Source organism: Numida meleagris, chromosome Z, assembly GCF_002078875.1.
Source record: "Numida meleagris isolate 19003 breed g44 Domestic line chromosome Z, NumMel1.0, whole genome shotgun sequence".
Taxonomy (NCBI): Eukaryota; Metazoa; Chordata; class Aves; order Galliformes; family Numididae; genus Numida; species Numida meleagris.
In genome coordinates, this window is record NC_034438.1 from 35,360,192 (window position 1) to 35,386,680 (window position 26,489).

Consider the following 26,489-nt stretch of genomic DNA (forward strand, 5'->3'; position numbering starts at 1 on the left):
TGTTTTGTTGAAAAGCTTAGAATGATCTGGGCTTACGCAGAGGACCAGAGGCTTTCTTCCATGCCTGTCAAATCCAACACACTTTTTTCCTCCTCTGTACCCCCACTGGCACATATCTCTTCCTTCTCCTTTTGCTCCTCTGAATATCTCTTTTTTTCTTGTAAACGTATAACAATCATTGGACCTCATGTTTTTTGTTTTTTCCCTTTCTTTTCTCCAGATGATTTAACATGAAAAACTGTTTTTAGTAATGACACAACCTTATTTCCCAGAATTCCCAGCTTCTTGGTAGTAGCATTTTTTGGTAACTGCACCGCTTTCCATTTCTTCTCTGGAATGCTTCTCCAGTTGGACTCCCTGTATATTGACTTCTTTGGTATTTGTAGACAATGGTGGAAGTTTTCTTTGTGTTTTTTTGTTTCTTTTGTTTTGTTTTTTCCATGTCTGCTTTGTGAAGTTTTTTCTCTCTCTCCTTCTCTTTCCCCTGCCTTACTTGAGATTACTGTAATGTTACATGGTAACATTAGCTCTGACCTGTCTAGCACTATCCTTTTCTTTCTCCTAGAGTTTTCTGTGGTTATTTGCTTCTTAGCTTGAGAACTTAGCCTAATTAATGCTCAAAATATACATGGGCTAGATAATTACTTTTTCTGCGTTAATCCTGGATGGACTTAGAGGAAGAGATTTTTCAGGCAAATTGTTCGTTTCTTCTGCTATTATCTGCCACCTGAGAACTATTAAATGTGCACGTTGTTCATCGAAGACTAAATGATCTCTGTATCTTTTGGTCATAGTGACCAGTAACAGGAGGATTACTAAAGTAGTCACCCTAGTACTGGCTTCTGGTTGAGATATTTCTCTTAAAACTTTTGTTCAATTAAATGAAATTTTGAAGCATCATTAGAATGGAAGACAAAAGTCTTTAATTATTTTACTTGCAACTCCTTCAAGGAATATGAAACTGTTCGTCAGCAGCATGAGGATGTAAAACAAAAGAGAGACCAGGCCAAGGAGGAACTGAAGAATCTGAAGGAAATGCAATCTCCACTGACAAAAAAAATGCAAGAAATGGAAGAATTTTATAATAGTCTGAATGTGAAGATCAGAAATGTCGTAAGTATTTTAAGCTCTCAGTTTAAGTATTCAGATGTTCATTGTTAAGCTTTGTAAAGTGTAAAACAGTAGCATCTTTCTTCCTAGTGTGCCATAGTGTGTTTTAGAATAATTTTTTGAAGTACTCTTATCATTGGTTCTGCCTTCTGCACATCACTGTTCTGCAAAAAGCAGGAAAGCTTAAGGAAGGCATTTCTTAATAAACCTTAAGCATCCACTCTGAAAGTCTACTCCTGGCATTGCAAGAATAGGCACACTTTGTATTTTTTTGTCAGAATCTTAAGGGATATCATATTAACAGCTTCCCTAAGTGAGATAACTAAATTTAATCTGTTGTGTGTTTTCATCTGATCTGTACTTAGCTTGTGGATGCTCTTTGTATCTTCTGAAAATGTGCCCAGTTTGGTGGATAATTTAGGCTAAAGTGCAACTTTTCTGGTCTAACAGCTCTTCTCCAGTGTTTCACCTTTATTGCATAAGAAGGGTATAATATTTTTAGTAGACAATAGTCCTATATCAGTTGTGAATATTATTATGCAAAGAATTTAAGCGATTAGCTTGCCTATGCTTTACAGCTCTGTGTCTGGTTTTTGGATAGCTTTTCTTTCTAGGGATCTGAAAAATTACAATTCTTGTATGACAAATAGTAAATAATTGTAATTCACGGTAGGACTTAACTATCACATACCCAATCACTCTGCAGAAGTGATTATATGTGTAGGCTGTAAAAGTCTTTAATGGATAACCAAAGTTAACTAATAATATAAGAATATTTGCTGCAATTAGTTATATTTGAAGATAACTGATGAGATCGAAGGACTTGGTATGAAAATGCCTATGGCATCTGCTGTTGTGAAACAGCACATAGAATGTCTGAAACTTCAGAAGCATTTTGCAGGAACAGAGAATTGTAGGTGTTGGAAGGGACCTCTGGAGATAATCTATTCCAACCCACGTGCTTAAGCAGGTTTCTTACAGTAGGTTGCACAGAAAAGCTTCCTGGTGGGTTTTGAATATCTCTAGAAAAGGGGACTGCAACCTCTCTGGGCAGCTTGTTCCAGTGCTCTGTTGCCATTGAAGTAAAGAAGGTCTTCCTCATGTTTGTATGAAACTTCCTGTGCTGCAGTTTGTGCCCACTGCCCCTTGTCCTGTCGCTGGGTACCACTGTAATGAACCTGGCCCCATGACTTGACTCCTGCACTTTAGATGGTTGTAAGCGTTGATGTGATCCCCTCTCAGTCTTCTCCAGGCTGAGCAGTCGCAGGTGTCTCAGGTTTTCCTTGTGTGGGGGGTGCTCCAGGCCCCTCATGATCTCTCTCTAGAAGGTTGCTGTCTTTTTTGAGCTGAGGAGCCCAGAGCTGGACCCAGTACAGAAGATGTGGCGTCACCAGGGCAGAGTAGAGGGTGAGGATCAGCTCCCTCGACCTGCTGGCCATGCTCTTTGTAATACACCCTAGAATACCGTTGGCCCCTTCTTGGCCACAAGGGCCCACTGCTGGCTCATGGCCCACCTGTTGTCCATCAGGACCCCTAAGTCCTCTGCAGAGCTCCTTTCCAGTGGGTCAGGTCAGCCCCTAACCTGTACTGTTGCGTGAAGCTATTCCTCTTCAGGTGTAAGAGTCTACACTCGCTCTTGTTGAACCTCATCAGGTTTTTTTGTGTTGGTGTGTGTTTGTTGTCTTTGTTATGGGATTTTTTGTTTGTTATTTTTCTTTGTTTTTAAATAGTAAGTGCTTTTCCTTAGAGGAAATTTAACAGCTGGAAGTTATAATTATTGTCATAACACTGAAAGGGCTTACATTCCTGTGAAGTGATAAGCTTTGTTTTCGTGGCCTGCTTTTATCTTGCTATGTTTTTAGTCATATCTATATTAACATTTTTAATTAATGTTATGCTGATCCTTAAGAATCTGTTATAAAGAAGGAGGAATTCTGCTGCAAACAGTTGCTGCCACAATTCTTAAAAACATTGGTCTCTTTCCAATTGGAAGTTGCGCTCAGTATCAGAAACCTATGACAAAGTAGTGAGCCTTTTAGTTTTAGTTTGAAGAGAGGGTGCTTAGCATAGCTTATTTGCTACAGAACTGTGTAAGCAAAGCTGGGGAGATTTGCTTCCTAATTGTCTTATACTCTTTTTTGGCTAACTCTTAAATGGATTTGTTTCACTGCTGCATCTAAACTTGTGGAGTATCAAACGCTAAATGTTCGCAAGGTTTGCTTTATGCTGAAGTGGTATTCTGTTTGGGTTTGGAGAGTAAATTCGGTGTGTATTTGTTTTGCAGTATTCTAGAAGCCAAAAAGATGCAAAGAAGGAGAGATATGACATTTGAAATAAACAATTTATAGAAGGTTTACTGGGATGTTCTAATACTGCTTTCCAGTGCTTACTTTCCAATATTTTGACTGTGATGTAGAGATGATACAGTATATATCATTATGATACAACACTTAGAAAACAAAATTTTTTGTCTGATGTTAAATGATGCAACCAAGTCTAACTTGGATGATTAGTATGCCATCTTCAGAGCCCCTGTAGAGTCCAAGATTGTGCAGAGAGGCTTAAGGGAATCTATTGTATGTCTGGTTATGCCTTCAGCATCAGTATGACAGCAGACAAGTTAACAAGAGATTTCGTTTAACTGTGCATCTTCCTATGATATTGTTCACCTAGGAGATATCCTTAAGATAAATAGCTGCCCATTAGTCTAGGTAGACTTTTATAGTTTTTGACACTGTTAGAAGTTATGTTAAAGTTACGCACTGATACTTCTTGGACTTCTGCACCAGTAGGTCTTTCTTGTGTATTGAAACTCCTACATATCTTTTTTGTTTGTTTGTGGAAATGAAATTCTTTGGAAGCATGACGTTTGCTGCCTGCACTGTCAGGAGATAATTTCAGTATTTCAGAGATAATTATGCTGTATGTCAGAATGAGTTGATTAGTGAATGATTTTTATTATAAAAGCAGTATAATTTTAATTTTGCCTAGAATTTTTTTTTTAAACAAACTTTCAGATGGACATTACGAGAAAGTGGTTGAACATTTGAAGTTTTCTCTATTTCAGACACAGACCTGTAGGGAACATGGTGGTTTTTAGGCCCTTTGGTCCAGGCTTATATCTGCTACCAAATACCTATAATCCTGACTGCTTGTGGAGTTGTTATTCTTGGCTTGAGAATATATGATAACAAAGATAAACTGCCTCTTTATTATGTGTTTCTTGCATTTTGTTGGCAAAAAGCCAGGCCTGGTGTTACAGATTGTGCCTGGGAGGAGGGATATGAAAGTAAAGGCAGAGCTAAGTCTTGAAAGAAATTACTGTACCTAGAGAGCATGGCTATTTCTGTGGTGTCTGTGTTAAAACCCTTGCTGTAATTTGGTTAGATTGAAAAATATGTGTCACATTTTCTGCTTTGGGCATGTGAGACAGGTAGGTTCTGAAGAAAAAGTACATCTTCCCATTTTGGAGGATGAGGATGGTTAAATTGAGAGAATACTGGAATAGTTTTCGCACCAGGCTCTTCAACTTTTGAGAAGAATGGATCATGCTTTGAAATTTTTGACAGTGTTTGTCAGTATAACGCAGAGTGTTATAGTTGTACCGTGAGAACCATAAACATGATTGCAGTTAATTTATTCTATAAAATCGGTATATATAAACCTATGATAACTGAAACTATAGTGATAATTAAGAAAAAATAATTCTATTGTTCCTTGAGTAGTGTGCAGACTTTTAGAGGCTTCAGAATTGTTTTATGTATGTTTTCTATCACTTTCCTGAAAGAGGCATTCATCTTCAGTGTGCTGCTTGAGACCTTTAGGGAGAACATCATGGAATCAGTACTGTACCATAGTGAATTGCAAGTCCAAGGTGTGTTGCTCCATCTTGCCTCCATGCAAACAATGGCAGAATCAGAGCCAGGGCCTTTAAGTTATGTGCATCTTTTAGCTTGCAAGAGGGAAAAGATTCTGCACAATTTTCTGTATGTGCATTGAAACTTTCCAGTATGACTTGATTTGTAGGGAGAAATTCCTTGCAGCAGGAATGCTGTGCTTATTTCTATGCCTGCACTGGGATTTCCTTGGGCTTTCCATTCTGCCTTAGTGGTTCAGGGAAGAAGTTAAATTTGTAGAGAAAGCATAGCATTTGTGATTATAATTCTGTTTTTTTTTTAATACAACTTGCAATTAGTAGCTTTTTCTAAACACTTTTTCCAAGTGATAATCTTTTAAACCTGTTAATTTTAGTGACAACTGAAGTCTTGCACTATGACACTGAGATACTGTAAGAAATCTGAAGGTTGCCAAGTTCATCTCTTCCCCTCTTGTTATGCTTCCCAGGTAGCATTTTGAGACAAAAAGGCTTATGGACCTTCTCCTACTCTTTTTGCTACAACAAATAACAGACACAATTTGGGATGCAGGAAGTTCTGGTTAGGTATTGAGAAGGGTGGAATTACCATACGGGTTTTTTGATGCTGAAAGGGATTGTCCAAAGAAATAATGGAGTCTTTATCACTGGAGGCTTTCAGGACTCAGCTAGGCAAGTGTCATAATAACCTGACCAAATGAGATCATCTTGGAGCAAGAAATTGGAGTAGATGACTCCCAGAAGTTCCTACCATCCTATATTGTGTTCTGCAACTCTCTGGGCAATGGTGCCTGCATCAGCTGAACGTTCATAAGTCCACAGGGCCTGACAGGATTCACCCCAGAGTACTGGTGGAGTTAGTGGAAATTATAGCTGGACCCCCTCAATGATTTACCAGAGGTCTTAGGAATCTGGGGAGGGCCCCACTGACTGGAAGCTATCCCAGGTGGTACCCATTTACTACATAAACAGATCTGGGAAACTTTTCACCTGTTTGTCTATCATCGGTACCTGGCAAAGTTGTGGAGATTATCCTGGGTGCCATTAAAAGGCACTTAAATAACAAAGCAGTTGTCAATCAGACATAGTCAGCATAGGCTCATGAAGGGGAAGTCCTGGCTCAAAAATTTGATCCCCTTCTGCAATAAGGTTACCCAACTAGTGGATGAAAGGATGAGAGTGACTATAATCTTCCAGTATTTTAGTAAGGTATCTGATACTTTGGCATCCTTTTGGGAAAATTGTCCAGCTGTGAGTTGAACATGCTCATGTTACATGAGTGATAACTGACTGAACAGCAGAACTCAAAAGTTCATAGTAAATGGAGCTACATCAGGCTGGCAGCCGCTTGCTTAGCTTTGTTCCCTGGGGCTCAATTCTAGGGCCAGTCTTCTTCAACATTTTTATCAGTGATCTGGATGCAGAGGTGGAATGTGTCTTTGGGAAGTGTGCTGATGATACTATACTGGGAGGTGCTGTTGAGTTTCTGGAGGTACAAGAGACCTTGCAAAGATACACTGGAGCTCTGGGCAATCAGCAGTGGCATAAAATTCAACAAAGGAAAATGCCAGGTTTTGCACCTGGGATGGATTGTGCCAGGCAGAGGTACTTAAGTGGGTGGAGAACAGCCCAGCAGGAAGGCATCTGTGTGCTGGTGATAGCAGGCTCAGCATGAGCCAGCAGCGTAGCCTGACAGTCAAGAGGGCAAACCACATTTTGGGATGCCTTAAACACAGCATGGCCAGCTGGTTAAAAGAGGTGATTCCCCTGCATGGGTGTGGCCTCACTTTGAGGTACTGTGTGCAATTCTGGACTCTGCAATATAAAAAATGTCCTTAAAGCCTCCAGACAACATCAAAGCTGGTAACAGATTGTCATGGTTTTATGATTTTCGGTTATTGGTACTCCACATCATAACATCATGTAGTGAATGTACCTGGTTCTCAGAAGAGAAGGACTACTACATTCCCCACGGCACTTTGCTCCTCTATTACCATTTTCCAGCCGGAGGGAAAAGATAAAAGCTCGCAGTATAAAAACTTGCAGATCACGAGACCTCGCCCCTTTTTCCCGCCGTCTCTTGTCTTGGCAGCACCTCGCTCCCCAGCCGTCTTATCGTCAGTAGTAGAGTAAGGCCTACCTTGATTTTGGGACATTCTGTCTCTCTGTATTGGATTTATCAGCTTAAATTGTAATTATATTGTATTGTAGTGTGTTGTTCTGCATTCCGATATCTTATTTAGTAAATTAGTTTGTTTCTCCTCAGATTGTTGCTGCTGTTCTTTGCTCTCAGGGCCATCTCCTTACCCTTTTCCCCTTTTCCCGGGGCGTGGACCCGTGGATCCCCCGTCCCCTTCGTCATGGAACCGGGCCAAACACCCGTAAACCGTTGACACAGATCTAGAAAGCACACCCTATAAGGACAGGCTGAAGACACTTGGGTTGACCAGTCTGGAGGAGAGGAAGCTGAAAGGCAACCTCATGGCTTGCTGCAGCTCCCTGAATAGGAGAAGCAGAGGGAGGTGCCAGGCTCTACCCCTGGGAGCTGGTAACAGGATGCATGGGAATGATGCGAAGCTGTGCTGGGAGAGATTCAGATTAGTCATTAGGAAAGATGTCATCACCATAAGAGTGATCAGACATTGGAACAGGCTTCCTAAAGAGGTGATTGATGCCGCAGGCCTGTCAGTGTTCAATGAAGGCATTTGAGTAATGTCCTCATTAAATTGCTTTAACTTCTGTTTAGCTCTGAAGTGGTAAGGCACTTATACTTGATAGTATTCACAGGTCCCTTTCAACTGTCTTGTCTTGTCCTGTCCGTTAGTCAACAATTTGTAATGCTTAGCTTTGTAGGATGTAGCATTAGTACAGTGCACTTCAGAGTCAGGATGACTTTGACAAACTGTTTTGGCTGCCTTGAGCTTAGAACTGATGTCTTTCCAATTTTAAGATTTGGTTCAAAGTATAAACTTTCCTTGATAAAATTGATTTGGAAAAAGAGTCCAGTTCTTGCAGTTAAAGGATGTGAATCTTTCATTATTTGTTTAAGTTAAAGGTGGAATTTTTTAGGTTAAGAGACTTCTTCTGTCATGCCTGAATTTGTAGATTGTAGCTGATTCTGCACAGTTATGAAGAGATTATATGCCAATACTCAGTTCTGTACAAACTGCTGAAAGTGCAGATGCTATAGATACAAATGAGAATAAGAAACTGATGAGTTTGCCATTCTCAGTGATATAAATTCACTTACAGTTTTGTCTTCAAAAATGAATAAAATTTAAATGAACATTGTATTTATATATAATTAAGCATTTATTCTACATTTTATTACTGTCTAATTTAAATATCTTGTATGCAGGCTGATGAAATCAAAGATGTTTCTCAAAAATGTAAAGAAAAGCAAGATGCGTTGGAGATGAAAGATAAGCAAGTAAGAGTCTTGATGTTCGTCACGTTAATCTTGGTGCTTTTTGCTAATTTATTAATTCAGTACTGGCTGTGGTATATGCTCCATTCAGGTAGAATGCTAGTCCTTAAATATAGCAGTAAAACGCACATTTTGTCTGCTCTCCTGTCAGCAATAAGAAATTTATCTGGAAACTGTGCAACTGCTTGTATGCTTCTCTCCCTCCAGTACACAATGAATCTTTGCATCTTCTAAGCAGAACAAAAATCTCCTGAGTATCAGACACCTATTAGCTAAGAGGTTATAATTAGTAAACAGGCGTATGCTGCATAAAATCAGTTACTTCAACCTAAAAACTTTCAGAATGGATGGTATGTATGTATACTCTATGCATTACAGGTTTTTCTTGAAAAGCTACAGCCTGTGTAATACAGTAATGCATACAGCATTAAACAGTCCCTCAAATACACATTGTGAGAGTCTAGGGTTGTTCTTCCTGTTGACTTAAGTACGTCCGCTATTTTCAAAAAAGTGGAAGCAAAAATCATGGAATCATAGCATGGCCTGGGTTGAAAAGGACCTCAAAGATCATCAAGTTTCAACCCCCCTGCTGAGTGCAGGGTTGCCAACCACTAGACCAGGCTGCCCAGAGCCACGTCCAGCCTGGCCTTGAATGCCTCGGGATGGGGCAACCTGTTCCAGTGCATCACCACCCTCTGAGTGAACAACTTCCTCCCAGTATCTAACCTAAACCTCCGCTGTCTTAGTTTGAAACCATTTCCCCTTGTCCTATTCGCTGTCTACCCTTGTGAACAATCATTCCCCTCCTGTTTATATACTCCGTTCAAGTACTGGAAGGCCACAATGAGGTCTCCCCGGAGCCTTCTCTTCTCCAAGAGAAACAAGCCCAGTTCCCTCAACCTCTCCTCATAGCAGAGGTGCTCCAGCCCTCTGATCATCTTAGTTGCCCTCCTCTGAACTCGTTCCAAGAGCTCTGTGTCTTCCTTGTGCTGGGGGCCCCAGGCCTGGACACAGTACTCCAGATGGGTCCTCACAAGAGCCGAGTAGATGGGGACAATCACCTCCCTCTCCCTGCTGGCCCCTCCTCTTTTAATGCAGTTCAGAACACAGTTGGCCTTCCAGGCTGCCAGCGCACACTGCTGGCTCCTGTCCAGCTTCTTGTCCAGCAGGACCCCCAAGTCCCTCTTTGCTGGGCTGCTCTCAAGGAGATCTTCCCTCAAAAATCTTTTGCAAAGGAGAATTATTGTTCGTCTAAGCACTCATGCAACAACTGCGTGAGATACACACGAGAAGTTCAAGTTGCACACTATATTTTTTGCACTGTAGGCTTTATGCAATCTAGGCTAACTTTCAAATGCATTAAGGAAGGTGTTATGCTTTAAACTTCCACTTTTGTAGAATTAAAGGGACTTCAAAAATTATTAAAACTTTTTATTTTAGCTTTGCTCAAGTATTTCCATATATTAACAAAATCTTTTCAGCTTTTAATTTGCCATAGGGCTATTGGAACTAGAATGTATTCTTACAGTTTAGATGTGTGGTTACAGTTGCATTTAATAACTATCTCACTGGGAGAGATAGTTTTTGTCATATTTGTATACTAAGTTCCCTTAATGTTGAAAATATTCAAAATTCTTAGATTTCAGAAATTAATCAAGCTCTCAGAATGAAAAAAGACGAAGAAGTGGACAGAAAAAAGAAAATACTAAGTGCTTATAAGATGATAGATGAATGGAACCATGAGCTTAATACAGTGACAGACTGTGAGAATCTTCAGCCTCAAATCGATGCTGTTAATAATGAGCTGAAACACGTACAAGAAGAGAGGGCAAATATTGACAGTGACATTGGTGATGTAACAACAGAGAAAATAAACCAAGAGAGGGAGAACGAAAGTAAGTTTATATGCTTTTATTTTTTTTGTTGATGTATTTTAATTATTTTTAAGACTCTTCTTACCTCTGCTTGTTGTCCTGCTGTAGTAATTTGAGACCTCATACCAAGCCTTCACTGTTGTAGATCACATCACGTGAGTTGTCCTCTTGTCTGTTTTATTAAATGTAACAGAAACATTTTTAAAATTAAGAAGAACAAGTGGATTCAGAAGTGGCAGTTGTCCTTAAAACTATGCTCTTCCAGAAAGAGAGTTTTCCTTGATCTCTGAGAAAGGAAACTGGTTTGCTAGTTATATTTGTAAGTGAAAGTATGTACTTGCAAGTTGAAAAAAAAAAAAAGCTTGCTTTGAGGATGTGGTGCTTCAAATTATATATTTGACAGTATATATTTGCTATTGGTGTTGGTTTGTCCTTTTTAGATAAATTTGAACTAATCTTAGTAATAGTAAACTCCTTTCAAATTGCATAGGAAAAGAGAGACTACATATTTTACTTCAAGGGGTGTAGAAGGCATTTAATCTCATTTTCCTCAATAGCAAATGCTTTCTTAGTCTACTGTGACATGTTCATTTCCCTGCAAAAATGAAATAATACTCAGAAATCTCATGCTGCTAGTCCCATTGCCTCTTGGGCATTACTGTTTCTAAGTATAAAGGCAAAGCATTAAGGACAGAATTATTAGTGTCCAAATAAATGTTACAAAGATGATGAAGGATCTAGAGGGCAAGATATACGAAGAGTCACTAAAGTCACTTGGTTTGTTCAGCCCCAAGAAGAGGAAACTGAGGGAGGGCATTACGGCAGCCTACAGCTTCCTCATGAGAGGAGCTGGGGGGCATACACTGATTTCTTCTCTCTGGTGACAGTGACAGGACCCGAGGGAATTTCACGGAACTCTATCATGGGAGGGTCAGAGCTGGGTATTAGGAGAAGGTTCTTCATCATAGAGCGATCAGGCACTGGAAAAGGTTCTGCAGGGAAGTAGTTACGGCACTGAGCCTACTGGAGTTTGAGAAGCATTTGGACAACGCACTCAGACGTAAGGTTTGAATTTTAAGTGGTCCTGTGTGGAGCCAGGAGCTGGACTCCTGTGTTCTTGAAGTAAATAGTGTGCTACCACACATTTCATTATGCTTTGGAGAATTCATTTTATTCTAGAATTTAAGCTTGAATTATTCTTCAAATTCCTTTAGAATAAGTGGGAAGATAAACTTTTAATTCTTGTAATCTCCTAATCTGCTATTTAGGTAGTAACATAGTCAATAAATATTGGATAATACTAATTGTAATGTGTACTTGCCTTGGACTCTGTTTAAGAACTGCTTTAAATTACAGGAATAATTGATCGCATTGGACAACTTAATAATATAATTAAAATGAAGGAAGAGGCTCTTCAAGGGAAATTCCAAGACACGCACTCTGCTCTTATGTGGCTAAGAAAGAACAAACACAAGTTCAAAAAAGAAGTTTGTGAACCTATGATGCTTACAGTAAGAAAATTTATGTATATCACCAAATAATGTTTAATTTCTGTAACTTCTATTTGTTTACACTGGCAAGGCTTTAAGAATGACTTCAGAACTTTCAAAATGCCTTAAAATTAGAGCCAGTTACATGCAGTGTACATTAGTATTGTGAACTACTTGTATTTTTCACTCTGCAATGTAATACTACTCAACTTTTGAGTAGTATTCCTTTCCTCTCCCCCAATAAGATGGTCTCTCCTAAGATGCCCATTGCAGATTTCTTCTAAGATACATCCAAATACTTAGGTTTCAGTGTCATCTTAAAAGTGTAGTGGTAGTCTGCTTATAGGACAACCTGCTCAGCAAATGTTAAAACATATCATCACACTTCACAGCTCTTTATATTGTTTGTCTTGCAAAACCAGCTACAGGCAGAGGAAATACTTAATCTATTCCTAGTTTAATGTTTTGTTTTGACAGATGTTGTGTTAGTTAAGAGTAGAAGGATTAATTTTTGAAAGACCCAAATGGTTTCTTTCTGCATTCCCTCACCTGTTCACCAGCAAACTTGAATTTCTTTAAACGTCAAGAGGTTGAGAAACTCCAGTGCATTCTTCATCTCTGTTTTTGAATTCCAAATTTATTTTAGTAGGATATTGCTACAGTTTGAACTGGTTGAATGTTGAATATTTGTATGCCAGTTCTTCTGCTTTATGCATGCAGTAGAGCTGTTCAAAATGGTTTTTACTTTGTAGAAAAAAATATGTAACCGTTCCCTCTTCTTGATACCAGGTCTTCTAATCTTTGACATCATTTTATAGAAATTATTTTTGCAAATAACATAATTACATGGCCTTCGCTTTTACTTTAAGGCCTTGTCAACCTGTTTAACTTCTAGCCATGTCTGAACATGTATTCTGCGATACAGTTGTAGCAATTGGAAAGTTCAACACAATGGAAAAGGAGTTACAAAAATAGGTGGAAGGACAGGCAGGATGGCAAGGTGCTACAAAGGAAGGGAAGTAGATTGCTCACCAGTATCCAAAGATTCTGGGTTCACAGGAAAAAACCTCCACCAAGGAGGGATCTCCAGAAAGAAATCCTTCCCTAGTGGCAGTCAGCCCTTAAATGAGGCCTAAGAGGGGTGGAGCCAGGCTCCACATAGGTGAACATAGGTGAATTGCTTTCATCTGCCCTCCCAGGGCTGACTAGGTCTTTTCTCCAGGTGCTCAATCAGTGCTTCAGACCGTGACTCAGCAGTTCCTGTCCATCAGTGCTGTCTCATTTGCTTTTATATTCTAGTTTTTGAATTGCTGCTAAGTTTGCCCAACCTTTGGCCATATTGAGATTATTAAGTTGTGTGGTTCTGTGTAATTTTATCTTCATTTATCACAGATTTAATGTCTAAATTCTCGTTACTGCAGAATTATAGTATTAACGTTTCATTCAAATGTAAAAAGCTTCCCAACCTGGCCTTGAGCACTTGCAGAGGTGGGGTGTCCACAGCTTCTTTATGGGCAACCTGTTTCAGTTCCTCACCACTCTGAGTAAAAAACTTCCTCCTAACATCTAACCTAAAATCTGCCTTTTTTTTGTTTAAAACTGTTCCCTTTTGTCCTGTCGCTATCAGACCATATAAAATGTCATTCTCTCTGTTTTATAACCTCACTTTTAGTGCTGGCACGTTGCAATGAGGTATCCTTGGAGGCTTCTCCTCTACAGGCTGAACAAGCCCAGATACCTCAGCCTTTCTTAGTAGGAGAGGTGCTCCAGCCCTCTGATCATGTTCATGGCCCTCCTCTGGACCTGTTCCACCAGCTCCACATCTGCCTTGTGCTGGGGACCCCACACCTGGATATGCTGCTCTGTCTGGAGCCTCACAAAGACAGAACAGAGGGGGAGAATCACCTCTCTTGCACTGTTGGCCACCCCTCTTTTGATTCACCCAAGGATACAGTTGGTCTTCGGGGCTGCAGATGCACACTACTGGCTTGTGTCCAGCTTTTTGTCCACCAGAACCCCTAAGTCCTTCTCTGCAGGGCTGCTTTCAGTGAGTTCTTCTCCCAGTCTGTACACACATCGGAGATGATCGTGACCCAGTTGAAGCACCTCGTACTTGGGCTTGTTGAACCTGGTTAAATTCGCATGAGCCCACTTCTCAAGCCTGTCCAGCTCCCTGTAGATGGCATTGCTTCCTTCTGTTGTATCAACTGCACCAGTCAGCTTAGTGTTGTCTGCAAACTTGCTGAGAGTGCACTTGATTCCACTGTCTCGGTCCTTGATAAAGGTGTTTAAGAGCACTGTTCTCAAGACAGACTCCTGAGGAACACCACTTGTGACCAGCTTCCACCTGGGCATAGAGCCATTTGACCACAACCTTATAGCTGTAACCATTAAACTAATTCTTTATCCACCTAAAAGTCAAGACTTAAAATTCATGTCTCACTGATTTAGAGATAAGGATGCGGTGTGGGACTGTGTCAAAGGCATTGCAGAAGTCCAGGAAGGTGATATCAGTTGACTTCATCGATACCATCATCCCATCATAGAAAGCTGCCACCAGATTGGTGAGGCACAATCTGCCCTTGATGAAGCTATGCTGGCTGTGTTGGATCACCTTCTCTTCTTGCAAGTATCTTAACATATCTTCCAGGAAGATTTGTTCCATTATCTTCCCTGGCACAGATGTGAGACTCACTGACATGTTACTTGAGTCTTCCTTTCTCCCTTTCTTTAATATGGGAATGATGTTTCCCTTTTTCCAGTCACCATGGACTAACTCTGACAGCTATGAATTTTCAGATTTGATGGAGAGTGGCTTGGCAACTGTGTAAGCCAATTCCTTCACAGAGTCAGAAGGGACTTCCAGAGATCAAGTCCAACCCACGTGCTTAAGCAGGTTTCTTACAGTAGGTTGCACAGAAAAGCTTCCTGGTGGGTTTTGAATATCTCCAGAAAAGGGGACTGCAACCTCTCTGTGCAGCTTGTTCCAGTGCTCTGTTGCCATTGAAGTAAAGAAGGTCTTCCTCATGTTTGTATGAAACTTCCTGTGCTGCAGTTTGTGCCCACTGCCCCTTGTCCTGTCGCTGGGTACCACTGTAATGAACCTGGCCCCATGACTTGACTCCTGTACTTTAGATGGTTGTAAGCGTTGATGTGATCCCCTCTCAGTCTTCTCCAGGCTGAGCAGTCGCAGGTGTCTCAGGTTTTCCTTGTGTGGGGGGTGCTCCAGGCCCCTCATGATCTCTCTCTAGAAGGTTGCTGTCTTTTTTGAGCTGAGGAGCCCAGAGCTGGACCCAGTACAGAAGATGTGGCGTCACCAGGGCAGAGTAGAGGGTGAGGATCAGCTCCCTCGACCTGCTGGCCATGCTCTTTGTAATACACCCTAGAATACTGTTGGCCCCTTCTTGGCCACAAGGGCCCACTGCTGGCTCATGGCCCACCTGTTGTCCATCAGGACCCCTAAGTCCTTCTCTGCAGAGCTCCTTTCCAGTGGGTCAGGTCAGCCCCTAACCTGTACTGTTGCGTGAAGCTATTCCTCTTCAGGTGTAAGAGTCTACACTCGCTCTTGTTGAACCTCATCAGGTTCCTCTCCTGCCAGCTCACCAACCTGTACGTCTTGCTGAGTAGTAGCACAGCCTTCTGATCTGTCAGCCACTCCTCCCAGCTTTATATCGTCAGCAAACTTGCTGAGGGTGCACTCTGTCCTTTCATCTAGATCATAGATGAATACATTGGACAAGACCAGGCTGAGTACCAACCCCTGAGGAGCACCAGTAGTTACAGGCCTCCCACTAGACTCTGCACTTTTGATCATGACCCTCTGAGCTCTACAAGTCAGCCTGTTCTCAATCCATCTCACTGTCCACATATCTATCCCACAGTTCCTGAACTTCCCTAAAAGGATGTTGTGGGAGACAGTGTCAATACCCTGGGATGCATATCATCCAGTCCCATAGAACTGTACAATCTTACCATGTGGTCTCGAACTTGTTCTTCTCTTAGAGTGGGAGGAATCTTGCTCCCCCAGCCCCACCTAGAGGTTCAGGGACATGAGAGACGTAGGAAATCTGATTGCCAATAAGGAGCAAGCCAAAGAACTCGTTGAGTTACCTCAGCCTTCTCCATGCCTGTTGAAGCCAGTTCTCCCTTCTCATATATCAGAGAAGATACAGTCTCCTTGGCTTGCCTCTTCTGACCTTTAGAACCCCTTATTATTTTTCACATCTCTTTCCAAGTTCAGTTCCATCTGCACCTTGGCTTTCCTAATCCTATCTCTACATGTCCAGACTGCATCCTTATATTCTCTGCAGGCTGCTTGTCCATGCTTACACTGCTTGTACGTTTTCTTCTTATCTCCCTCAGCTTAACCAGCAGGTCCTTGGTCAGTTGGTTTCCTGCCTCCCCTACTAGAATTCTTATGCTGGGGTATGGAAAGTTCTTGTGCTCTCAAAAAGGTGTCCTTAAGTAGCTGTCAGCTCTGTTACGTTCCTTTGTCCCTGATGAGTTTCCCAGGAGATCCCATCCAATAATTCCTTGAACAGATCAGGGTCCTGACTGCACTCTTTGTCAGGCCAATATTTCATAGAATCACAAAATCATTTAAGTTGGAGGAGACCCTTAAAGGTCATCTGGTCCAACCTCCCCACAGTGAACAGGGACATCTACAGATAGATCAAACTGCTGAAAGCCTGGTCCAGCCTGACCTGAGGGTTGTCTCCAGGGACAGGGCATCCACCACATATCACCAGGGTTGGAAAAGACCTTCAAGATCATCTCATCCAACCATCCACCTACCACCCTTCCCCACTAAACCATATCCTTAGTACCACATCTGAATGTTTCTTGAACGTCTCCAAGGACGGTGACTCAACCACCTCCATGGACAGCCTATTCCAGCACTTGACCACTCTTTGGGAGCAGAAATTTTTCCTAATATCCAACCCACACCTCCTCTGGTGCAACTTGAGGCCATTCCATCTAGTCCTGTCACTAGTTATGCGGGAGAAGAGGCCAATCACCTTCTCACCATAGCCTCCTTTCAGATAGTTGTAGAGAACAATAAGATCTCCCTGAGCCTCCTCTTCTCCAGACTAAACAATCCCAGTTTCCTCAGCCATTCCTTATAAGACTTTTTCTCTAGACCTCTCTCAAGCTTCATTGCCCTTTTCTGGATATGCTCCAGGGCCTTCATGTCTTTCTTGTGCGAGGGGTCTGAAATTGAACACCGTACTCAAGGTGTGGCCACACCAGAGCTGAGTAGAGATGGATGACCACTATTTCTGATACAAGCCAGGATGCCTTTGGCCTTCTTGGTCACCTGAGCCTAGTGATAACTTATGTTGAACCGAGTGTCAACCAACACCCCCAATTCCTTTTCCTCAATACTGTTTTCCAGCTACTCTGCCCCAAACCTGTAGCTTTGCCTGGGGTTGTTGTGACCAAAGAGCAGCATCCAGCACTTGGCCTTGTTGAATCACCTCTCTGGCAACCTGTTCCAGAGTCTCACCATCTTCATTGTAAAACACTTCTTCCTTATATCCAATCCAAATCTCCCCTCTTTTAGTTTGAAACCATTTCCCCTCGTCCTATCACAACAGACCCTGCTAAAGAGCTTGTCCACTTCTTTCATATAGGCCCCCCTTTAGACACTTCAGCTACTGAAAGGCCACTATCAGGTCTCCCCGTAGCCTTCTCTTTTCCAGGCTGAACAGCCCCAGCTCTCTCAGCCTGTTCTCAGAGGGGAGGTGTTCCATCTCTTGTACATTTTTGTAGCCCTCCTCTGTACACTCTGTAACAGGTTATCTCTCCTGTACAGAGGACTCCAGGTCTGGATGCAGTCAGTACTCCAGGTGAGATCTCACCAGTGTAGAGTAAAAGGGCAGCATCATCTCCCTTGACCTGCTGAGTACACTTCTTTTGAAGCAGCCCAGGATATAGTTGGCTTTCTGGGCTGTGAGGGGACATTGCTGTCTTATACTCATCTTGCCTTATTCATCTACCAGTACCCCCATGTCCTTTTCGGTAGGGCTATGCTCTGTCCTTTTGTCCCTCAGTTGATATTGGGGGTTTCCATGAGCGAGGTGCAAGCCTTTGCACTTGGATTTGTTGAACCTCATGAAGTTCACCAGGGCCCACTGCCCAGCCTAACGAGGTCTCTCAGGGTGGCATCCTGTCCCTTGGACCTAATGACCACACCACACAGCTTGGTGTCATCTGCAAACTTGATGAGGATGCACTCGATTCCACTGTCAATGTCATTGATGAGGATATTAAAATGCATTAGGCCCAGGACTGACTGACCCCTAAGGGACACCACTCGTCTCTGATGTCCATCTGGACACTGAGCCATTGACCACTATTGTATCCTTGGTACGATTATGCAACCAGTTCCTTGTCCATCAAACCATCCAGCAAATCCATATCTTTCCAATTTGGAGAGAAGGGTGTTACTGGGGGCTGTGTCAAAGGCCTAGCTGAAGTCCAAGTGGCTCTTCCCTTGCTCACTGATGCAGTTGTGCCATCATAAAAAGCCACAAGGTTGGTCAGGCAGTGCTTGTCTTGGTGAAGTCATGCTGATTGTCCCATATCGCCTCAGTCTCTTCCATATGCCTTAGCATAGTTTCCTGGAGGGTCCTCTCCATGATCTTTCCCGGCACAGAGGCGAGGCTAAGAGGTTGGTAGTTCCCTGGGTCATTCTTTCTGCCGTTTTTAAAAATGGATGTGATACTGCCTTTTTTTCCGGTCACCGGGAACTTCCTCTGACTGCCATGACTTCTTCAGATGTGTCAGTCAATTTGCTCAGGACTCTGGGATGCATCTCATCAGGACTCATAGACTTATGGATGTTTGGGCTCCACAGGCAGTCACGATCCTGATCTTTGCTTGCAGTGGGAGGGGCTTTGCTCCCCTAGCTCCCATCTCCTGAACCATCTGCTTGAGGGCTGTGTGTAGAGCAGTTTATAGTGAAAACTGAGGTTTCTCCTTGTCTGTTGTTAGTAGCTTGCCTGTATTATGCATGAGGGAGGTACGCCCTCCGGGACTATCCTTTTCCAGTTGATCTACCTATAGAAGCCTTTCTTAGACTTCTTCGATCCCCTTGCCAAGTTCATTTCCAGTTGGGCCTTGGCTTTCATGACATCATGCCTACACAGCCTGGCAGCATCTTTATAATGTTCCTGGATTTACCTGTTCCTGCTTCCACTGCCTGTGCATTCTGGTGTAGTGTAGATTCCCTCCAGAGAGAACTGGATGCATAAAGATTGGGAATATGCCTTTGAAGACATTTAAATGTTGACTTTATTTTCATTAACAATGATATCATTGGATATCATCTGACTGTGGGGTGCAGGGAAAGGATTGTTAAGTGTAATTGTGTTAAATCAGTCTCATTATTACTTTTCCTTTTTTTCCTATGAGCAGATCAATGTGAAAGACAATAAGCATGCCAAATATATTGAAAATCACATTTCGACCAATGACATAAAGGCTTTCGTTTTTGAGAGTCAAGAAGATATGGAGCTGTTTCTTGTGGAGGCAAGTAGGCATTACTGTTAAAAATTGATAAAATATTGGTTTAGGAGCCATATGCTTTGGAGTCTGCTGCCATTTTAGTTGTAGCTGCATAAAGGAACAGTCTGTATTTATTGCACTTGAACCACCCTTGAAGGCATCTGGACACTTCAGCTAGTTTGGAATTTGATGAAGGGAGAGGCATGAGACTCCACCTGCATTTCGTAGCATGATTAAACTCAGGATCTGGAGCCTTTAGCTGAAAATATGTCAACTTTGCTCTGTGTTTGTACCATGTTGGCTAGTAAAATCCACCTACTTTTGCTGCTGGTTGCAGCAGCCTCTTTGATTAGGATTCTTCGTCAACAGACTTCTCTCTGGAAACTGTCAAAGCATAATGTATAACTTGTTTGATTAGACTCTTCTCAAATTGATAGAGGTACGTAGGATTGCAGGAATGTACTGATAAGTCTGTATGTATTGATTTTTGTTTGGTTAGATCAGCAGAATATCTTAAACAGAATGTTCAAAGACTTCTCTCCAGAGTACGTAATAAGTAGTATTTTTCAAAGCCTAGACCAGCTGGAGGGTTGCGGGAATATTAGGAAAATATTTCTTGTTAGAAAAAGCTTTTGTCTTTTTTGACAAGGCTATAATCATTGAGGAGGGGGGAAAAATACTGAGTGCAAGGAAACGGCAAGAGCAGAAAGCTGCTAATGCAGTACCAAGGATTTCCAGTGGCTCTTGACTAAATGGGTGGGAGTATATCTTTCTTGAGAAGGCAGTGGTCCAAGTAACAAATCAGGCTTATTATTTTTCTAATGCTGCTCATTCCTGGAGCCATGGGGAAATTGCTCCCATTGAGAGCCAGACAAAATAGAAAAAAGCCACAAGACAGGACGTTAACTATCTTACTGCTTCCCAGCTACTCTCCACAGAGTAGTTTGATTAATGATAAATGATTTAGCAATTTTAGAAGACCTCTATGTCCTTCTCAGAACCTAGTCATTTTTATATAAGTGAGTTGTTTGAGGTTCTGGGTTGCTTTAACCAGCTGAGCTAGTCTTTCATTGTGTACTCAATCTTCTCTGCCCCATTAAGGTCAGAACCTTTTTACAGCCTCGAGCCTGTGATCTGCCATTGTCTGTGCAAAATGGATGTACAGCCTGAAAGAGAGGGCTTCCTTATTACATCTCTACAGACTAGCACCCAGCTTAGCTATTAAGATTGAGCACCTGGCTCTACATTTTGAACACTTCTATTATTACTAATGCATAGTACTTCTGTGTAGAAAGATAAGCTTTTGGAGATCTCAGTCCTGCCTGAACAAGAGTAGATATTTGTGGGTTCTTCTGTAAGTTAATTCAGTTTAAAATAATTCAGTTAGTTTAAGTAGTAAATATAGTTAAATAATTAATAGTTAAGTAGTTTAAGTCAGTCAGTAAAATCCTTCTTCAGAATTATTCTATCAGAATAATATATGGTCTTCATATAGTAAGTTTTTCTGCTCTTTTTAACCAAATCATATAATCTGTGTTTAGTTGCGTGATCGTCAGAAACTAAGAGTGAATGCTGTGTGTGCACCTGATAAATCGTGTGCTGAAACCTTACCTTCAAGACCTATTGAAGAACTACAGTACGTATCAGAATATATTCATGGGAAAGGTTTTAAATGTAATGTTTCCATGTCATTGCTATGTATTATCCTCTCCTATGGAAGCTTGGCTTGTTCAGCCAGGTTTCAGGGAGACCTTATTGCAGCCTTTATTCAGCCTTTATTGCAGCCTTTGTTCAGTATCTAAAGAGAGCTTATAAAAAGATGTAGAATGACTTTTTACACTAATAGTAATAGGGCAAAGGGGAACAGTTTTAAACTAAAAGAAGGGAGATTTAGGTTAGATGTTATAAGGAAAATCTTTACTGAAGGTTGTGGAGGAGGTTGCCCAGAAAACCTGTTGATGGCCCCATTCCTGGAGGTGTTGACGGCCAGGTTGTATGAGGCCCTAGGTAGCCTGATATGGCAGATGGCGGCCCTGCCCAAGATAGTGTGGTTGGAAATGGGTGATCATTAAGGGCCCTTCCAGCAAAGCCATTCTATAATACTATGATATTGGTATTTTCCGTACAAGGTAAATTCTTAACAATTCAGTTCAGGATTAATGGGACTTTTCTGACCCTTCACTAACTTCATCTTACTTGTCTTCCAGATTTTGTGATGCTTGCTCTTTTTTTTTTCTCCTCTTTAGCCGATACGGATTTTTCTCATATTTACGAGAGTTGTTTGATGCTCCTCTTCCTGTGATGAGTTATCTTTGCTTCCAGTATCATGTTCATGAAGTCCCTGTGGGAACGGAGAAGACCAGAAACATGATTGAAAGGGTGAGATGTACTGAATAGCACAAAAACCACTGTCAACTACAGACTTACTTCTGAAATTCTTTGGCAAGACAATGTGGAGAGAAGAAAAAAACAGGATTAGGAATCTGTTTGGAGTTCAGAAGTGAGAACAGTATGTGATATACAAACATACTGGAAGACGTTGTAACAATCCAGTCAACTTAAGACAGTACTTCACAGAAAGTTAAATGAGTTTCATCTGAGTCCCGTTCCAAGTCACCCTGCCCCATGAAATGCTTAAAGCAATGATTAGGAGGCTGCTTCTTAATTTTTCTGCATCAGATGTTCCGATTATGGCCACTACTGCTTTAGAATTTCAGTTACAATTGATATGATAAATATCATAAAAAGCTTTTGGATTTTCAGATACAGGCTAAGAGTTCCTACTGAGAGTGATTTCCCTACCTTACTCTTTCATATAGTCTTCCAGGCTCATCGCTGGTGGATTATAATGGGTAACATACACGACTATTTTCAGCTTTAGTCCTTACCCACTTACCTGTTTGTGCTCGATATCTGTTTTATACCTTTTACAAAGAATGAACTCTCCAAGTAGAAGCAGACTTCTTTGAGGTCTCTGAGAACAGTAAGAGTTGCATTTTTGAGAATCTCAGGGAGTAAACTTTTTAAATGAATAACAAATATTTTTTTATTGGGATAGCTGTTGGTCCTACTTTTTTCAGTTTCTCATGCTCTGAGCATGAGGAAGAAGGTAAAATTGTGGAGACTCTTAAGTGAAAACCTTTTCTCTTAATGCTTTTTCTGAGCTTTTTTTTTTTTTTTAAGACCAGCAGTTCTTCTTTCTGTTTACTATCCGATGAAGCATGTACCTGTATTACAGGTCTGTGAATTACATGTATAGGCCATTATGATTTACTGTGTAGATTCTCTGTCCTTTCCAGAGCTCCCTGGACACAAGTAAGAAAATCACTGATACAAGGGGAAAGATAAGCCAGTATTCATAATGTGTTGCACTTGGCATTTTCTGTCAAGCTGTGGGAAGTTTTTCCTTCTGCTTTTATTACTTTTGATTTTGTTTCATGCATCTCAGATAAAGTTTTAGTTAAAAAGCAGACTATTTTTAATAGAGCTGAGCACACAGAAAAAGTATTACACCAGAAATATTCTCAACTGTGGTGTGACTGTAAAGCAAAATAGTTTTCAGTGACCAGGAGCCAAATAAACAATGTTTCAGGTGCTTTTTATATAATCTGAAAAAAAAAAAGTAGTGGTCAAATTTATTTTGTCTATAGTGTCTTTGCTATTCCTGATTTTCTAAATACTTCATGCTTTTTAAATACTGCATTACCTTGCATTATGGTAAACATTTGGTTATTTGTAATATCCTGTTCGATGTGAGTAATTTAAGATCAGTAATTCGAATACTTTTATACCTCATACTTTCATACAGATGTTTTCTTAACTGAAGTTCATGCTTTACAGCTCACCTTACCCTCTATTTCTTAAATGTTTTTGGTTTCCAGGTACACCAGCTATATTTTCATGCGTTTACACCCAGAACAAGCCTTGTTTATGATGCAGTGAACAAATACACGAGTACACAAATGTTAACAGGCTTTACCAAAGCTCATTTATATAGTATTGCTAGAGAAATCCATAAAACCATGTAATATGGTTTTCTAACCATGCATCAGAATAATCATAATGTGTTTAATTTTTAATGGGAACATAGGCTATGTAATGGTATCTTAGCACTTCTTTGCTGGCTATTCTAAATTATAAGTATGATGATGGCTTGTTAACAAAGGCTTACTAACAAATCAGAATTTTGCATGAGTTGAACTTCTTTAGATTTTAGCTAGTTTACTCCTCACTCTGAAAAGCATTGCCTTAGATAACACTTTTGTCTGATTAAAATTCTTGGGTTTTTTTCTAAGGTCATAAAAGAAACCAAACTTAAGCAAATTTACACAGCAGAAGAAAAATACACTGTTAGAGTATCCGTTTATACAAAATTAACCTTCTCTACTAACGTGTGTCTGAGGCCAGCACAGTTTCTCAATCATTCTGTGGATACAGATGAAAGAAGGCAGCTGGAAAACCAGCAGCAGGTAGGAATTTACTTGTATGTTATGCATGGTATCAGCTACTGTTGTGCAATATATGTAGCCAGCTTGCATGTATCTGTATAGTAGGTTCATGGTGAGAATGCTAATGTGTTTTCTTTTATTTCAGAGTATCAAGTGTACATTACAGTCATTAGATAAACAGTTGATGACATTGTGTGAAAGACAGAAGCATCTGGAATGCAGAGACAATGAGCTAAGGCAACAGAAGAAGGAGCTTTTGGAGAGAGGAAGCAGAAGGAAACAGCTGGAATCAAAAATTGCTGTGAAGTACGATAGGTAGGAAACAATGTTACATATGAAATAGGAAAAATTTTAACAGGAAGCCAGTATACACTTGTTATTATTGTAATGCGCTCTTAACCGAAAAAAGTAATCAGTACTTGAGCATCAGATATAGGTAAACCAAGAGGATGATGAGAAATGGAGATTAAGATAGCAGTAGTTAAAAAGCCATGTAACAATATCCTAAATACTTTCCTTTAATAATATCATAGGATTCCAGTGAGAAGTCATTGCACTGATTTACTTAGACATTACCAAAGTCTTCCATCTTGGTAACACTCATCTTCGCACACAAGGAGAATCTTGTTGGCAGTAAGAAGGTCAAAGGCAGCTTGGATTACAGTAACTGTAGAATGGTGGAGTTCAGGATCCTTAGGGAAGCAAAGATGGCAAATAGCAAGTTCTCAGCCCTGTACTTCAAAAGAGTAGACTTCGGCCTTTTCAAGGACCTACTTGGTAGAGTCCTGTGGAATAAGGCACTGGTGGGAAGGGGGGCCCAGGAAAGCTGTTTAATATGTAAGGATCGCCTCCTGCAAGGTATGTTCATCCCAACAAAGAGGAAGTCGTAGCAGCATAGAATCATAGAATTAGCAAGGTTGGAAAAGACCTACAAGATCATCCAGTCCAACCATCCACCTACCACCAATAACTCCACTAAACTGTGTCTCTCAGCACAACATCTAAGTGTTTCTTGAACACCTCCAGGGACAGTGACTCAGCCACCTCCCTGGGCAGCCCATTCCAGCCAGCGCCTGACCACATGTTCAGAAAAGCAGTATTTCCTAACATCTCTCCTGAATCTCCCCCGGCACAACTTGAGGCCGTTCCCCCTTGTCCTGTCACTAGTTATAAGAGAGAAGAGGCCAACCCCCAGCTCACTACAACCTCCCTTTAGGTAGTTACAGAGAGCGATAAGGTCTCCCCTGAGCCTCCTCTTCTCCAGACTGAACAATCCCAGCTTCCTCAGCCGCTCCTCATAAGGCCTGTGCTCCAGACCCCTCACCAGCTTCGTCGCCCTCCTCTGAACATGCTCCAGGGCCTCAATGTCTTTCTTGCAGTGAGAGGCCCAAGTCAGGACATGAGACCTGCGTGGATAAGGAAGAAGCTACTGGCAAAACTCAAGTATGTGGCTTGTCCCAAAAGTAATGCCTCCTGTTTATTTTCCTGGAAACTACAATAGATACAAAGAGCACAATAACACTCTTTGATAGAACAAATTCTCAGGTACAAAACGCTATTTTCCAGCGTAGTCACCACCATTAGCTATACATTTTTGCCAGCAATGCACAAGAGCCTGCATGCTGTGCTCATAAAAATCTGCATGGCTGTCCAAAATGTGCCTTGTCTTTCATGTCATTGTTGCCACTGCTGGAATACACCATTCACTGCCTCCCTGTGCCAACATCCACTGCTTTAATGAATGTCACTGGGAGCAATTTTTTCATTCTGGAGGAATTCAGTTTCACCTCTTTGCTTCATTTGCACTTCCACGTCAGATGCCATTTTGTCAGACTGCCCCACTGCTGCTGTATGTCACATGGCAACAAAATGTAACGGAATGTTGGGGAGGGGCTTCAACCTCTACTGCCATGCCAACAATACCTGCCTTTGATGTCACAGTCCACCATAATAAAATAAGAAGCATTATTTCTGGAGCAGCCCTCATACAAAAAGGAAGCAGGCAGAGAGTGGAAGTAAGGACGGGTAGCCTAGGAAGAATACAGATATACTTTCTGAGCATATGAGGAAGCAATTAGGAGAGCTGAAGCTCAGATAGAATTGATTCTGGCTAGAGATCTCAAGGTGCTAAGTAAAGGCTTCTACAAGTACATCAGACAAGAAGAAGAACAGGGAACACATAGGCCCATTGCTGAATGAAATGGGAGACCTAGGTAGCTGGTAGAGTGTAAGGCGGAGGTACTGAATGCCTTCTTTGCCTCAGTCTTTACTAGCATGACTGACCTTCAGGAATCTCAGGTCTCAGAGAGCAGAGTGAAAGTCTGGAGCAAGAAGACACTCTTGATGAAAGAGAATCAGGTCAGGGAATACATGAGCCCTGATGTGATGCACCCATGAATGATGAGGGAGCTGGCAGATGTATTTTGAAGGTCCACTCTTGGTAATCTTTGGTTGATCATGGCAATTAAAGAAGTGTTCAAAGACTGGAGAAAAACAAATGTCACTCCTGTCTGCATGAAGCAGGAGTATCCAGGGAACTATAGCACACTGAGCTTCACCTCAGCCTTTGGGAGCCATTTCCAGGCACATGAAGAAGATCATCACGAATAGTCAGGGTAGATTCTCCAAGGAGTGATCAGTGGGCTAAACTTCTTTAATGAAATGAGCAGATTCATGGATGAAAATGTTTTCTTCCTGTCCCCTTACAATCCTCATTACAGCCTTGACAGAGAGGCTGTTGATGTATGGATTGGATGG

The 26,489-nt window shown here is 41.3% G+C and overlaps 1 protein-coding gene across 1 annotated transcript in view; it reads left to right on the top strand.

The window, feature by feature from the left end:
• SMC5 (structural maintenance of chromosomes 5) overlaps positions 1–26,489 on the top strand; it is a 65,008-nt gene that overhangs the window by 13,654 nt on the left and 24,865 nt on the right. The window contains exons 7-15 of the mRNA XM_021380586.1: positions 952–1,113; positions 8,343–8,414; positions 10,051–10,306; positions 11,642–11,796; positions 19,195–19,308; positions 20,826–20,920; positions 21,531–21,663; positions 23,580–23,753; positions 23,878–24,047. Coding sequence (XP_021236261.1) covers positions 952–1,113; positions 8,343–8,414; positions 10,051–10,306; positions 11,642–11,796; positions 19,195–19,308; positions 20,826–20,920; positions 21,531–21,663; positions 23,580–23,753; positions 23,878–24,047 — 1,331 coding nt within the window. The remainder of the gene's footprint in view (positions 1–951; positions 1,114–8,342; positions 8,415–10,050; positions 10,307–11,641; positions 11,797–19,194; positions 19,309–20,825; positions 20,921–21,530; positions 21,664–23,579; positions 23,754–23,877; positions 24,048–26,489) is intronic.